General features: G+C 42.0%; 1 protein-coding gene across 7 annotated transcripts in view; it reads right to left on the bottom strand.

The window, feature by feature from the left end:
* The window catches only part of Ahcyl2 (adenosylhomocysteinase like 2), a 163,110-nt gene that overhangs the window by 62,497 nt on the left and 83,755 nt on the right, over window positions 1-16,858 (bottom strand). For 2 of the 7 annotated variants that reach the window (XM_041675332.1, XM_041675335.1), the window contains exons 1-2: window positions 5,599-5,735; window positions 5,342-5,426 (exon numbers count right to left, since the gene is read on the bottom strand). The exons of 1 other annotated variant lie outside the window; for it this stretch is intronic. In XM_041675332.1, coding sequence (XP_041531266.1) covers window positions 5,342-5,401 — 60 coding nt within the window. In that variant the 5' untranslated portion in view covers window positions 5,402-5,426; window positions 5,599-5,735. Of the gene's footprint in view, window positions 1-5,341; window positions 5,736-16,858 lie in introns of those variants that run through there. 4 more of the 7 variants (XM_041675333.1, XM_041675336.1, XM_041675331.1 and 1 more) reach the window with 2 other exon arrangements.

The raw sequence follows: 16,858 nt of genomic DNA, 5'->3' as shown, positions 1-16,858 counted from the left end.
TGGCTCTGGTTCCAGCTCGTTACTATTTTTTTTTTCTCTTTTCAGGGGGGTGGCTATCTCTGAAGCAGCTCCAGCAACCCTTGCAGCCGTACGGTAGGATTTAATAAAGCAGCTCTGCTAGAGGCTCATCAGCCATTCCTAAGTCTGGATGTTTTGCTTTTATTGTTATTTTTCCTAACACATTATTACACAGCTCCTCTGACCTCCAAACCTTAACAAGTCTCTAGACAATGCCCAACATACATGCATATATCAATGACTTATTTATATGACCTGTGCACTCTTCCTGCTATAATTAACTTGCTAATTAGGTTCCCTTTTAACTTTACCTCCTCCTTTTCTATGTCAGATGATTTTAGTTAGCTTCATCTCATTAGAAAAAAAAATTAACTACAAAGCCACTGAAACAATCAGGGAATTTATTAAGAGAAGAAAAAACATTAATGGTATTAAGTGGTCAGGAGCCGTATTCTATATATACACTGCCCTTGAGTTAGCCAGGCAGGGGACACTAGATTCAGCTCTGTCACCAAGGAAATCAATTTTCTCATTTTTTTTTTACTCTCGATTCTTTCCTTAATACTTAATTGCATATTTATTTATCTATTTATTTACTTATTTGGACACAGAGTCTCACAATGCAGCCTATACTGGCCCTGGAATTAGAGATCTTCCTTCCTTAGCCTTCCAGAGGTACCACAATGCCCAAGTTTGCATATTTTCTATACAGATTTTTTACATTCAGTACCCAGTTTTAACTCAAGACTGATGCTTATTTAGTATTGAGTGACCAGTTCACTTTTTCCTTATTAAAAAAAAAAGCATATTTTGGGGTTAAAGAGATGGCTCAGTGGGTTAGGAGTCCTTGTTTTGCAAGCATGGGGACTTGAACTGGAATTCTCAGTACTAATGTAAAATGTTGGGCCTGGCTTGCATGTACTCATTACCCTAGCACTTTGGCGTGAAAACAGTCAGACCCTGAGAGCTCACAGGCCAGCCAGCCTAGTGGAAATGGCAAGCTTCCAAGTTTCTGGGTCAGCAAGAGACCATGTCTTAAGGCAGACAGCAATGAAAGACACCCAACATCACCCTCTTAACGTCTCCTGTGCATATGCAATATGGGGAATTCACACACCCATACTCACATGCACACACACATGCATACACACACAAAATAAAAAAATGTGTTTCCTGGAAGGTGTGATCACAAAGGAGAATGTTATCACTGAGTTCTCAGAATCACAGCAAAGTTATTACATGCAAAATAAAGATTCAGCCAAATAGAAACAGAATCGTCTTATTTATTATGATTTCTGACAGGAGCCCGAGGAATGCTACCCTAGATTGCCTGCTACAGATTTGGGTGGGAATATGAATTGATGAGAGAGAAGAGAAAGAAAAAAAGATAGAGCAGAAAAACTGCTTGTTGAGTTCAAGAAAAGCCAAAATGATAGCTTGCTTTGCAAGGATAATCTTTCTTTCCAGAGAAAAGATCATACTGAAGAGAGTTCAGTGACTCCTCTGGGAGAAGAGAAATGCTAATGTGCACCGTGTGCTCACGTGTTACTTCCAACAGTGTATGCAAGAATCTTTGGAGAGATTTTCCATTGCATTTATTTTGTGTTAGGGGTAGTGGTCAGAGGACACTTGTGGGAGTCAATTCTCTCCTAGGTGGGCTCTGGGTATTACACTCAGATCCATCAGCTCAACATCAAGCACCTTTACTTGCTGGGCCATGTATAAGAATCTGAGACGTAAGCATTATTATCTTCATTTGACAAACAGCAAAGTGGTTTTGTTGTGTTATTTAAGTAGTGATGCTGGGAAGAGAACTTACAACCTTTGGTGTCATAGGCAAGTATTCTTGCCAGAGTTTGATCTCAGTTCAATCTCCAGAATTCATGTAAAGAGAGCCAGTTTGGTAGCTCAAGTTTTTAATCCCAGCACTTAAGAGGCAAAGACAAGCAGATCCTTGGGGCTTGCTGGTCAGCCAGCATAGCTTACTTGGTGAGTTCCAGGACAGTGAGGCTCTGTCTCAAAAAAGAGATAGACAGTGACCGAGAAACAATACCCAAGTTTGTTCTCCAACATCTACATACACACCACCACACACACACACACACACACACACACACACACACACACACACAAATGTATGCTGACAAAATAAGGATATAAGAGGGTTTTGAGGACTATATAATGATATACAACCTAAAGTATTGATATTCCTATTCTTTTTAAAAAATATTTATTTATTTAGCCTGCATGCCTGCACACACACCAGAAGAGGGCACCAGATCTCATTATAGATGGTTATGAGCTACCATGTGGTTGCTGGGAACTGAACTCAGGACCTCTGGAAGAGCAGCCAGTGCTCTTAACGGCTGAGCCATTTCTCCAGCCCTATTTCTATTCTTTTAAAGCAAAAATTCATAATCTAGAATACAGAGATGTCTATAATTCTTAAAAGAGATAGCATAAAGTTTTAGTCTCACTGCCAAGTAGAAATTGTTCAAATATTCCTAAAGACGTCTCTTTCCAAGCCAAATGAACAGTCTAAACAGAATTTACTTATAAAAGGACTTACTTTTGCCCCAAAGAATTCTGCAGCAAGCTGGCTCTATGTTCCAGAAGGTTAAGCAACCAGATTTCACACAGAAAAATACCCAGCACTACAGAGAGGTTGGATGGGAGAAAATATTAAAATGTGAAAACAGTTATTGTCATCTCCATAGATCCAACACAAGATATTTTATCTGACAGGAGAGCATAAAGATTTATCAGGAAAGATAAAATATATTAATAAATCTTTATAGGATGAGTTCTCCAACTCCCCAGCAGTTTAACAGCCTGAATAAAGCTAAGCAAATCCTTCAGATGAAAATAGGCTTTGGCAGGAGTTTCCAGTGACTGTTGGGAATGTCACCTAGATGGTCTAATTTGTCATTTATTGAGCTTGGGGTTCTTCATACTATGTCCTAGCTTGCATTCCTGCAACCACAGGCAAGTATTCTTGCCTGGATTTGATTTTAGTTCAATCTCCAGAATTCATGTAAAGACCCAAGAATATGGCTGAACTGGTTACCAGTTCCAGGGCACACACACCCACTTTGGTGGTGATTACTAACAATTTCTGCTGGATGGGAGGATGCCACTCAGCTCTGTGTTCTTCCAGAAAAGGCTTGTGAGAGGCCTCTGTGTCCTTTGATAGCGAGGCCACGGCACTGGTGAGTTCATTACACTAATATGTGTGCATCACCTATTAGAGTATGAATGCAAGGCAGATATTTACCAAAACTTTCTTGATATTTTGGGCCCATGTGGAAGCTTTCTATTGGGAATTAAATGTTACTTCTGCAGTTTGCAGATAAGGTCTGGAAATCTATAGGCAAGCACTAGAGGCACACAGTGGCTAACTGCTGGCTAAGCAGCTGGCAGGGTCACCTTCAGACCGGTCAGAAGTTAATGACTTGTGCAGTATCTGAAAGAAAGCTTCAAAAGTCTTTGACAAAGAAAAAAAAGCAAACGAGCCAATGGCGTTACTGAAGACAAGCCTCTCCCTACGGTTCCCCACTGCTCTTGTATTGATTAAAGGCACTTTCCTAGTTTTTGAAATAAAGGGCTAGGTGAGAGAGATACATTAAAACATTTAAAATGTCCTCCACACACTAGGAAGCCTTAGGTCGCAGGCCTTAGGCAGCAGTCCTAAGACCCTTAGGGTTGTTTTCCTGGCCACATAAACAGAGAAAAGGTAAAAGAATACAGACTCAGGGGCAGCCCACCGTCAGAGCACAAGGACTGTCCCTTACAAAGTTTAAGCTGCGAGACCTCGTATTGATCTGCGGCGGCACAGTTACGCTCAGTAGGGGTCTTCTGCAGGACTCCTTCACAGAAACAACAAAATAGCACACCTCACTGCGGTCCCGCCTGTAATAAAACCAAATTTCCTACTCTCTCTTATTAGCACTAAGTAGCTGGAGATTCAAAAACAAAGAAGCAAAACTAAAACAAGAATTAAAAAGCTAGCCAGAATAAGTAAGTCATTTCCAGTACTCTAAATCACTACATTTGAAAGGGTCTTATGGATGAATAGAATTTCTTTCCATCAAATATTTTTAAAATGAGCACAATGCTCTAAAATATTTTAAAAACAACAGCAATAGCCTCTATAAAAATGACATAGTAACAAAACAATGCTCAGAATTCTCTGCTGAGCCTTTATTAGATCTGGTATATATGTAAACATTGCTTTAATAGTTATTTTAAGTCCCTAACTTTACAAACACTAAAGAGAACTCACACTACGTTGTAAAAGTGTAACAAGTTTACAACAGGGAAGAATAGAGAGGGGGTCCAAGAAGTCAGACTAAAGTTTTAAGAAACCAGTTTGGACACTAATAAGTTTTCAAATCTACAGTTAAGGGCCTTGAACAGATAGAGGCACCTGCTGCTAAACCTGCCTGATTTCCAGGGAGGGAGCACTGACTCCTGTAGACTGTTCTCCAACCCCCACTTATATGCTGTGGCACATGTACCCCCACCAACAGCAAAATGCAACACTTGAAATCGAATCCAGAAAGTCAATTTATTGTCACTATTGTTTGTGAAACAGATCAGCTAGAGCCCAGGTTAGCCTCAAACTCATTATGTAGCTGAGGCTGGCCTTGAACTTCCGATCTTCTTGCTGCTGCCCCAAGTGTATAGGATGATAGATTGGTGCCACCATGCTCCACAATATTTAGTTTTATGTGCTAGTTCTTATCATCAAGTTTCAACTTAATTATTCTTTTACTAAAACTATTTATCAGGCAAATATGGTATTTGGGAGAACTATATGAAAAGAAGTAAAGTTCTTGCCTTGTAGTAATACGCAAAGAAGAGCTGACTAAAGAAAAAAAATAGACAGGTGAGGGAGAAACGCTTAAATTTCTTCAGAGACTGGAGAATGCAACACTTTTACAAGTTCTAGGTTTGTGTCCTCCTTTCCCGTATTCTTTGTTATTTCACAGCCACGAGGCACAATTGAGTGTTAACTTGAAAGAGAATACAAAACAATCGAAGAATAATCCATTTGTGTAGTGCAGTCACACACGTCAGCCCCTGCCCACCCAAGCAGCCAGGCTTGGCCCTGGCCTGCCCGCCCTGAACAGGCCTTCAGCTTCCCTGGCAATTAAGAAGCAGGAGGGACCCAGTGCAAAGAAGTTAATCAGAGGAGTAATACTGTTTTCCCAGCAGAGATCTCAACAGTGGCTTCCCACAGATGGTCCTTGTCGCCTGTCAGAAAAAGGTTCTCCTTTGTTATCAAGAAACAGCAGACAGGACAAAGGACAGGAGAACTCACCATCCAATCGGGCATGTGAAAAGCAGAGGTGCCCTCATTACCGTCCCACTTCTCCTCCATAGTGCAGGCTTGGGTAAGGTATGTCCTGAAGCAAAAGGGAAAGCCGGTTTGGAAAGGCCAGGGTTACCTGAGGGCCCAAAGAATACCCCGGCCTAGTGATTCAGAAGGTTGGGGGTTAAAAGAAGCTGTTATCTCTTTTCACAGAAGCTTCCTGTTCAAATCAAGATTGTGAGCCAGCCGCCTGGCAAATCTCTCACCAGCCAACCTCAAAGCCTCTGCCTGCCACTTAAAATCAGAGCCGCTGCAAAGCTCTGTACTGCAGCTCCTGCAGGTACTCCAGCCCACTCCTCTGTGGGGACTTCCTGCAGCAACAGGCTGTAGGCTGGCTTTCTTCCCTGAGTATAAGGCCCTGGTTAATTTTCTCCCGCCCCTCAGACACGTCACTGGCAGTGCTGATACCAAGATCAATAAAGATGAGGTCAAGGAGGCACTCCCCTTTCTTGAGAGCTGCTGATTTGGATCAGTACAGTAAACAGGCGTTTCCTTGAAATCAGAGTTCCTTATGGCTTTCAAGTTCGAACAGCTACAGAAGATCCCTGTCTGCTCCCACCAGGGGGCTGGCACCACCACCTATCTCAAGTTTAATTCTTATTGCATCGGACGTTCTGATGAAGCCAGGGAAGATGGTTTTTACAAAGTCAAAACTTCTAAGTAATGCTGAAAAAGTTCTGGGACCACAGCTCCCTCTGCTGGCTCCCTGTGGGATGTACAGGAAGGTCTAAGGGGCCTTGGTTGCAGAAACAGCACAAAGCAGACTGAAATGTTTCACAGAAGCTAGTCAGGACCCACCCCCACCCCTAGCATGGGCATACAGGAGACCCAGGGTTTTCAGAAAAGTGTCTCAAGTCCAATGCTGATTTTTCCTCACAGCTTTGGCATCAGGAAGACAGGATGCCAACAGTGTCCCCCACCCCATGCAACCATCTAAGTAGAAAGGATCTCAGTTGCTCTGTATTATGTTCTCCCATACAGGTAAGTGTCCTCCCTTCTGAAATCTGGAAAGAAATGTAACCTGAGAAACAGTATATGTGTGTGTGTGTGTGCGTGTCTGTGTGTTTATAAAATCACATATTTGCTTAGTTTATTCCTAGAGGTTGTTATCCAATAAGAGTGCCGGTATTTTGTATTATTTGTGACTGTTGTGAAGGGTGTTGTGCCCCTGATTTTTTGCTTAGCCTGTTTATCATTTGTATATAAGAAGGTTACTGATTTTTTTTGAGTAAATTTTGTCTCCAGGCACATCCCTAAAGGTGTTTATCAGCTATAGGAGTTCTCTGGTAGAATGTTTGGGGTCACTTATGTATATTATCATATCATATGCAAATAGCGACACTTTGACATCTTCCTTTCCAATCTGTATCCTCTTGATTTCCTTAAGTTATCTTATTGCTTTTGCTAAAACATCAAGTACTATAATGAATAGATATGGAGAGAGTGGAGAGCCTTCTCCTGTCCCTGATTTTAGAGGAATTACTTTAAGTTTCTCTCCATGTAATCTTTGTTGGCTATCAGCTTGCTGTATATTGCCTTTATGTTTAGGTATGTCCCTCGTATCCTTGCTCTTTTCAAGACTTTTATCATGAAAGTCTCTTGAACTTTGTCAAAGGCTAAGTAACAAGGAGGGCCCAAGTGGGGAGCACATGGATCTTATGGAAAATGGGAAATAGAAGTGATCTTGTGGGTGTACTGGGTTGGGTGGGATGGGAACACGAAGGATCAGGCTGAGGGATAGATGGAAGGGGAAGAGTACTGAACGAGATGACTGGAAAGGGGGACACGCAGAAACCTGGTACAAGGGAAACTCCCAGGAATCCACAAGGATGACCCCAGCTAAGACTCTTAGCAATGGTGGATTCATAGCTTCCAGTGGAGGGGTTGGGATGCTGACCCAGCCACACAACCTTTGACTTACAGACCTATAGTCTGTCATGCCTGTGGGAAATGTGTGTGTGTGTGGGGGGGGGGGGATAAGGGTGACATGGAGAAATTGTGTGAGTGACCAACCAATGACTGGTCCAGCCTCAGACCCATCTCATGAGAGTGAGCCCACCCCTGACACTGCCTGGAGCGCAAGGACCCAGAGACCTAGGATAGAACCAAACAGGATTGGGGGCGGGGTGGGGAAGTCAGTGTAATGATGCCTAATAGATTGGTGCCTAGCCCAATTGTCATTACTGAGAGTTCATCCAGCAACTGATAGAAACAGATGTAGACCCACAGCTAAACATTGAGCTGAGCTCGGGGAACCCTGTAGAAGAGTGGGAGGAAGGATTGTACAAGCCAGGGACATCAAGGACATCACAAGGTAACAATGAACCACAGAAACAACTAACCTGGCTCATAGAAGCTCACAGAGTCTGGACCAACAGCCAGGGAGTCTGCATGGGACCAACCTAGGTCCACTACATATGTGTGACCTAGTTGTGTAGCTTGGTCTACTTGTGAGACTCCTAGTAGTGGGAGCAGGTGCTATCCCTAATGCTTTGGCTGGCTTCTGGGAACCTATTCTTCATACATGGTTGCCTTGCCCAGCCTTAATACACGGGGCAGAAGCTTAGTCCTACTTCAACTTGATATGCCATGCTTTGCTGATACTCATGGGAGGCCTGCCTCCTTCTTAACAGAAACAGGAGTGGATTGAAGTGGGGAGGGGGGAAGGGGAAGGAAAGGGAAAGGAGGGAAACTTTGGTCCAGATGTAAAATAAATTAATAAATTTAATTAATTAAAAAAAAGAGTACCATAGAGGTCAAGCATGTAATCACAGCACTCTGGAAACAAAGGTAGAGAGAGAATCAAAGAGTTTGAGATCAACTTGGTCTACATAGTGAGACCCTGGAGAAGGAGCAAAATACCATGGAGATGACAGGCCTGACAGTGCATTCCTGTAATCCCAGTGTTAGGAGATGAAGTCAAGATGATCATGAGTTCAAGATTATTCTCAGCTACATAGTGAGTATGAGGCCAGTTCAAGAAAGCAACAGCAGGAAGAGTACCACAAAAGGCCGAGTATTGCTAGATGGTAAAGCAGTTATCTAACATGTGCAAGGCCCTAGTTAGATTCAGTCCCTACCATAGGAAGCCCAATAACATGGACCTGGAACCACCAGAGACTCTGTAACAATAACAGTAACAACAGCAATAATAATGCTGGGCGAAGAGGCACATGCCTATAATCCTAGCACTCAGGAGACGGAGGCAGGTGGATTTCGGTGAGTCTGAGGTCAGTCTGATCTACATACACAGTGAGTTCCAAGACAGCCAGGGCTACATAGTGAGATGCTGTGTAAAGGAAAAATATTCATTGTTATTATGTATTTGCATGATGAATGTGAACAGAAGCGTTGCCAAAGCAGATGTGTGGAGGGCAGAGGACATGTTTTGACGTCAGATCACCAGGCTTGTGCATCAAACACCTTTACCTGGTGAGCTATCTTGCTGGCCCAGTACCAGTGTTAATTTCTGATGTAGAGGATAATTTAATAGAAGCTAATAATCATAATATAGTTATTATTACAGCCTTGTTCACCTCTGGCCTTCATAGCTTAAAAGAATGAATTCTGTGGGTATGGGAACAGAGCAAAGCATTGTAGTACTTAGGAAGAGCTGTTGGAAGATGCCAGAGAAGGCAGAATTCCAATATCTGACCAGCAGCCTAGACCAGGTGAGCTGTATTACCTGCTGTTTCCTGCGGTGGAGGGAGGAAACAAATGGCAGCCATGAGCAAGCTGATTTTGTAATCAGATAACTATGGGTGAGAACCCAGATGCTGCCACTTTATTCTTGCTATCCTACCAGTTTTCCAATCCAAAAATGAAAGTTAAACAGTAATCTCCCAGTCTGATGGGGACTTTAGAAAGAGCACATATACTAAGGCCATAATTACCATTAATAATGTCATCTCTTAAATAATGTCATCACTGTGCATGTCCTTTCCCACCTCAGGCCATTGCTCACGACATTTCCTAAAGCAAATGTGTTTAGTTTATACCCTTACTTCCTTCACCCTTAGTCCTTCAGACTCTCCAGATTCAGCTGGAACAATAGTGTTCTCACGGAACCGCGCCTAAAATGAGGACTGTCTCTTTCCTTTAATATTATTCTTTGACCACACCACCATTCCTGGCCTTCTTCACCATAGTGGCTGCATCCATGTGTTCATTAGATGCAGACTTCTAGGGGTGTAGCCAACTCTGACTTGACTGTAGTGCCTGGCTTGTAGGAGGAGCCTAAGAAACTATCACATAAGTTCTAAAATTCTGTATGCTAGGGACAACTTGCATAAATCAATATATTCAAAATGTTTACATCCATTTTATAGGATTTGGCACATTATCTTATAAGGATTAATATTACTGACCTATTTCATGGTGAGGTTTTTAAAGGTATTTAATCCTTATTGTATCACCTCTGCAGGAACGATCTACTCTCCACAGCTTGATCTGAATCACTTATAAACTATTCTGATCTACATCATAATGGAGTCTTCAAGAACAAAACAAGGTCAAAGTCTGTGTTATTGCTGAAGGGGAGCCTAACCCTTAGATTTACACATTTCAACAACCAGCAAGTTACCAGATACTCTTGTTTATATTCCCTGCATAATGACTGAGTGAACAATCATTTACCACTACCTTTATGGTAGTGGTAAACCATGGGGGCAAATGACTTTGAAGGACACTATGGTTAGCAATAAACCCAAGAAAGTATACCACTTTGGCAGTGCAAACATTATAACTTTTTTGTATATTTTAACTAAAATATACTTCATTTCAAAGCTACAACTTTACCCTCTCCCTTTCTGTACTGCCTTTAAAATGAAAACACAATGGCTATTAATCTAAGAACTTAGGGTGTATTAAATGACGTGAACTATGTAAGATCTAAGATATAGGGTAGGTGTCCATTAGAAACTTGATTCCAATAGAATTACAAATCACTACGATGGGTTCTAGAAGGACCATCTACAACCCGAGCAAGAGTGATACTACTACACATGATTATAGAACATTTAGGCGAGGCAGTAGCAATGTCAACAAACCACACTAGCTCCAGAAGCCACCTACATCAAAACAGCTCAGGAGAAGCTCACTCTAACTCCAAGGACAGCTAAATGCCCTGTATGTGTACCAGCTGTGCTCCAACCAGTGGTGACCTGACAGTGCGATCATAACCTCCAAGATCAATCAGCTAACGCAGAGTCAGGGTGAACATGTGCTCAGGGCTGAGAGGACAGAAAGCTAGGGTTTCTAGAGGCCAGAGAAGCACTAGCATCAGAGAAGTCACTGTGTGGGAGAGTCATAAGGCACAGGACAATGAATGAAAGGGTCTCCTAAGATTATCACCACGGCTATATTAGACTTTGGAAATCACCTGAGGATTCTCAAGATAAACTGAAGGAAAGAGTAGACTGTGAAATAGCAACACATTTTGGTCCAACAGTCAGTATTTCTAATTCATTTAGTTTCTCAGAGGCCTTAAGAAAAAGTAGCCATGAATCTTTAGTTACATGGCTATTGGTTATTAAAGTCTAAAGTTCCCATCCACTGAGTTCAAAGATCAGTCTATTAAGTTATGAGGCTGGTTAGAATGGTTAAGCCCCAGATCTCCCTGGCTGGTTATGGTCACCTGCTTTTGGTGGTATTAGGAAGTAGTGGAAGCTTTAAGAGCAGGGGACTAATTAGAAGGTACTGGGCTTTTGGGGCTGTGTCTTTAAAAGGGGATACTGGACCCTGGCCCCTTCCTCTTTCTTTGCTTCCTGACTGCCATGAGACAACAAAAAGCACTCCTGCCAGGAAGTCTGGCCACTCACCACAGGCCCAAAGCACTGTGGCCATATGATCACAGATGAACATCTGAAACCAGGACACAAAATGCCTTCCTCCTTTCTAAGTTGTTTACCTCAAGCATCTTGTCAGAAGAGAATGCTTCCACACTTCTTCAAGTGTGAGATGCCAATGCTAATGCAACAGCATGACATGAGCCTCCCTCGTGTCTACATCCCCATCCACTCACCACTCAGCCCTCCTGTGTTCTGAAGATTCAACACGGACACATCGCCATTACTGGTAAAGACTTACAGGTCTTTAAGTTAGCTCCAGCACTTACTGGGCTATTGTCTGCAGGCAAACTATATACTTTTGGGGGGCAGGTTGAGACAGGGTTTCTCTGTGTAGCTTTGGAGACTGTCCTGGAACTCATTCTTTAGACCAGACTGGCCTCCAACTCACAGAGATCCGCCTGCCTCTGCCTCCTGAGTACAGGGATTAAAGGTGTGCACCACCACCGCCTGGCAAACTATGTACCTTTTAGTGTCTTTGTTTCCTCACCCATTAAAACATGATAATAATGCCATTTTTATAGTGTTGGTTTCTTTTAAAGTTTTTATTTTATGTGTATAAGTATTTGTCTGCATGTATTCATGTACACTACATGTGTTCAGTACCTGCAGAAGCCAGAAGAAGGCACCAGATCTCCTGGAAATGGAATTACAGGTGATTGTGAACTCCTCTCTGGGTACTGAGAACCAAACCTAGGTCCTTGAAGGAGCAATAAGTGCTCTTAACTATTAAGCCATCTTTCTAGTCTTTATATTTTTAAAATAAAGATTAACATATATGTTTATATAAATCCAGTACCAGGAAGCTACATTGTCCCCAAACTAGACTGCCTGGTCAAATCTCTCCACTTATTGTGTAACCTTGAATAAACTACCTATTCTTCTTGTGTCTGTTTTCTCATCTGTTCAAGGGAAATTGGGCGCTGGGGTGAGGGCTCAATGGGTAAAAGCGCTTACTGCAAGCCAAGCAAACTGAGTTAATTTCTGGGGTCCAAACAGTGGAAAGAGAGAACCAGCTCCTGAAAGTTGTCTTCTGACTTCCATACAAATACCACAGTACATGTTATGTACACACAGACTCACAGATACACACACATACAGAGATACACTCACACATACACACCCCAAACAAACAGATAAACGAAAGCAAAACCAAACAAAAAGCACAGCTGGGCATAGTGATACACATCAATAATCTCTTGCTAAGGAGGCAGAAGCTGGAGAACAAGACATTCAAGGGAACTACATGAAGCCCTGTAGCAAAACAAATGATGGTAGAAAGTACACCAAACAGAACCATAGTTGAAAGCTGCCAGTGCTGTGTAAAGTTTATTATTATTGCTAATAACATGTACAATCTGTTTCCCAACACACCCAAATCCAGTTTTGAATTTTTGTTGTTTTATTTGAGACAGTCTCATGTAGCCCAGATTGGTTTCAAACTAATGATCCTCCTGTCTCTACCTCCCAAGTGTTGGGATTACAGGCATGTAATAGCAAGTACAGTTTTGTTGTTTGTTTGTTTGTTTTTCAAAACAGGGTTTCTCTATAGCTTTGGAGCCTGTCCTTGAACTAGCTCTTGTAGAGCAGGAGTGCTGGGATTAAAGGTGTGTGCCACCACTGCCCAGCACGAAGTACAGTTTTAAGTGGCTGGGAATCAAACCCTGAGCCTCTAGGCAAGTAAGTACTCTACCAACTACATCCTCAGTCCCAAATCTCTTTTCTTCTTGTGTTGTGAATTCATTCATTTAATCAAACCATGAATATTCACTGATGTCTACCTTGAGCTAGAAGCCTAGAGACAGTCCCTGCCTTCAAGATGTCTACAGGTTCAATCTCCAGCACCAGGAGGGGAAATAGAGCTGTGAAATGCTTGTCTAGCATAGACAGGGCCTGGATTCAACTCCCATCATGACAGCCAATCATTCAATGTAAGAAAACGCATTATCCAAGAAAAGGTCAGTATGGGGTGTGGTAGGAGCACCGATCATGTATTAGGAGTGTTACATCAGAGAAGCTCCATTAAAGTGGAAAGAAAAGGGAGATATAGGAGTTACTGGTGTGTGTGAAGAGTGGGGCTAATAGAGGGAAGAACACACAATCCACCGTGTCTCTTGCTGTATCTCCTTTCTTCCTAATAGCAGCTGCCTGAGGCCTGACCATAATCATGTCCATCTAAAAGTCAATGCTACCCAAAGACATTTGTTGAAATCTTAGAATTCTAATCTGACTTAGTAAGTCTCAGCTGATGCAGCTCTGAGAAGAACTGAGATAATTCCACTCCTGTGTAGATTGGCATGTTCAATTCAACTTAGTTTTATACATAACTATCAACAGCTTGCTTGTTTCAAATCTGACCATATCACTTTCTTGTTTATAATGCTCCCAAACTGTGTTCCCCTTCTCACTGTACTCAAAATCAAGTTCTAATCCTAGCATGTTTTGCCTTGGCTTCTGCAAGAACCCTAGCTCTCCACATTCTCCTTTTTCCATACAGTGAGCAAATGCTTAGCTGTAAATTCCTTCAGTACACATTTTCAGCTCCTGGTCTAGGTTGGGAATGAATTCTAAACTAGCCTCAGTGGCATGCTATAATCCCAAAACTCAGAAGATAAAACAGAAAGATCAGAAGTTTATGGCAGCCTTGGCTACACAGTGAGTGGGAGGTCAACTTGGGCGTGAAAACTTGTCTCAAAGTATCAAACAAATAGAGCTAGGGAAATGGCTTAGTGGATGCCTGTCATGCAAGCCTGAACCTTGTGCACTTCTTGAACCCATATAATGCAAGCCCAGTGTCACTACATAAAACCATGAGGCAAAGGCAGGAAAATCACCCAGTTCACAGGCCAGTTCACCTGGAGGCACCAGCAAGACACAGAGATCTAGTCTCAAAACAGACATGGAAGGTGAGAACTGATTCCAGAAAGTTGTCCTCTGACCTCCCCAAAGGGTCACGACCCCAGGTTGAAAACCACTGATCTTATTCTTGTATTTCAAGTGCCTAACATTTAGTAAACTAGCAGTGAATGTATGCTGCCAAAATAAGCTGTTAACTCAGAGAAAATAATAAAATAAAACAAAATAAAAATATAGGACAGGTCCCTCAAAGGTAAAATGGAGAAAAAGGGAAACAAAAAGTGACAAAACAAACAGGAGCAAGTATAACCAAGTAGGAACTAGCTCAGCTAAGGGGACCTCCTTGGCACTTACCAATCTAACCAGGCTTCTCAGCTAAGCAATTAAGAGACTGGAGTGTACTTGAGCCCCAAGCTACTGTCTTCATTTCCTTTAAGTCTTTTAGAACCTGGGAGTGGAGTGTGGACTTAATCCCACAATTCTCCTGACATAGCAAACACAGATCTACTTAGGTCAGGGTTCAGTTCGCTGCACACTTAGCCCCACAAGCTAAATCTGCCTCACAGAGAAGTCAAGCTGTACCTTCAAAACTTCTTGAAATCTTTAAAAAAAAAAATCAGAATCAGAAAAAAAATGTGCACTAAGGGTTCTCAATTTTATTATAGAAATGGGTGTTGAAAGTGGCAAGTAAAATACTGAAATGTATTGTTATTAAACACATGTCAAATACAGAGTTTTCGCTATATTCTTTCCCTTTAAATAAATTTTCTAGAAACAATTTATCTACATTGAAAAGACACAAATCAAAAGACTGTAGCTTGATAAAATTTTAGAAGGCAATACATCTATATTCCACGCACAGATAAGAGCATTCCAGTACCAGGGTTGTCTAAGGGTGGCAATGGAGCTCTGTGATAGGATGCATCAAACCCTATGCTCAGGTGTGGTTGTGCATATCTGTAACCCCAGAAGCCATCATCTAGAGAAATTAACTAATTTCCCTTAGATTCTTACAGCACTCATTTAGAGGGTGGCGGCTAGCTGGTCTGTGATTTTCTTCTTCTTTTTTCCTCTTTTAGATAGAGCTTACTATGTAGTCTTGGATGGCCAAGATTGGCTTCAAGCATGTGGCAATTCAGCTCCCTGGGTTTCAGGATAAAGGCATATGACATTATGCCCAGCTTTGTCCTTCACTTTTGGGAGTCCCTTAAGTGTTCAGAAACCTTTTGGAATCAACAGGGATTAATTAGATAATTCTTCCCTCAATAGTTGGTGGTGGAGACTGCTTCCAGGATCCTTCTCCCCCTCATATCAAAATCTGATACTTAAGTAAATGGTCTCATATTATGTAGAATGTATGTCTTCTGTATAATATATTTCTAGATAGTTCATAATAAATAATAAAATGTAAAAGCTATGTAAGTAGTAATTGTAATCCCCTCAAGCCACACTAGTCATCAGCCCCCTCCCCCAAGTATCTCCAACTGCCAGCTTCCACCCACAGAACACTCTAACTGCCCTCACTGCTGGACCCTGCCCTCAACCCTATAGAATAAAAAGCCCAATCTCTGGATGTGACATCTACCAACCTCCACCCTTGAAAGCTCCACCCTGGAAAGTTCCACCCTCCCCAAGAAAGTCTATATAAGCCCTGTGTCCTGCTCAGTTCTCCACTGTTTCTTGCCTGAGCACAGGCAGCCATCCTGTTTTTCCCCCCTCCCACTTATAAAGCTTTATGGATTTGGTGATAATGGGACGAAAGAATTTATATCTAAGAGGTTCATTCTTCCACACAATGAATCATGAGAGAGTGACATCAATTTTGAGAGGAGGGGACTGTCAAAGAACTAGAGGAGGGGAGTTAAAGAAACTGGCTTTAGAAAAAAAAAAGAACTGGCAAGTAATAACTGGAGATTGGTAAGTAGCAGCAAAGCAAGTTTCTAAGTAGGGCAGCAATCTCTCTGCAGAATGGTGTGACAAAATTACTCTCCGGGAAGATGGCTCACAGTGCAACTGATACGGTCAAGGAAGAGTGCAGCAGCCAGACGAGAGCAACTTTAGGTCAACCTCCAGTCTGGGCCTCCAGATTACGTGAAACAACAAACTTGAGAAATCATGGAAAGGAAGAACTACTTTCAACATAATAAATATTCAGATTCCACACACTTGAAAGCTTCTACCCGATGGTCCTGATGTCTGTGATAAGCACTATTATCATCTCTCTGCCTGCCACTCTTGTCAAAAAAATGAATCTGATTACTTTATCCATTGGTTTTTCAGCTTTCCTCATGATAACCAAATATACAACATTCCAATGAGTTCCAAAGCAAATTAATTAAACATAACCATTATTAGAAAGTGGATATTTTTGTATCCTAGGATGAGGTATTATTTATTTAAGAAACAAAAATATAAGAAGCAAAAATTGTTGATTGCCACTTTTTTGAGACGGGGTCTCTCTATTATCTAGTTCTGGCTGTCCTGAAAATCACTATGTAGCCCAGGCTGGCCTCAAACTCAGAGATGCTCCTGCCTCTGCTATGAATAAGAGACTAGAATCATTTAGGTGAATCTTCTGGGAAGTATTTCCTCAGGGTTGGCACACAGAAGTTGTGGTTCAGAGGGGGCCAAGGCTACATTTCAAGATGACAAACTTGGTAATGTCTAAGTGTCTCCCATGTGGTACTAGTTTTTGTGGCAGGAGAGCTGCAAGATTAAGAAGGTCATGGAAAGTTGAGACTTGGTGCTGTGAAGGGCTAGGAAA

Source organism: Microtus oregoni, unplaced genomic scaffold, assembly GCF_018167655.1.
Source record: "Microtus oregoni isolate MIOR12 unplaced genomic scaffold, Mior012 000026F_ref0000081, whole genome shotgun sequence".
In the NCBI taxonomy this organism is placed as follows: domain Eukaryota; kingdom Metazoa; phylum Chordata; class Mammalia; order Rodentia; family Cricetidae; genus Microtus; species Microtus oregoni.
The sequence above is the reverse complement of the archived record's forward strand: the minus strand, read 5'-3'. Positions and strand labels throughout refer to the sequence as shown.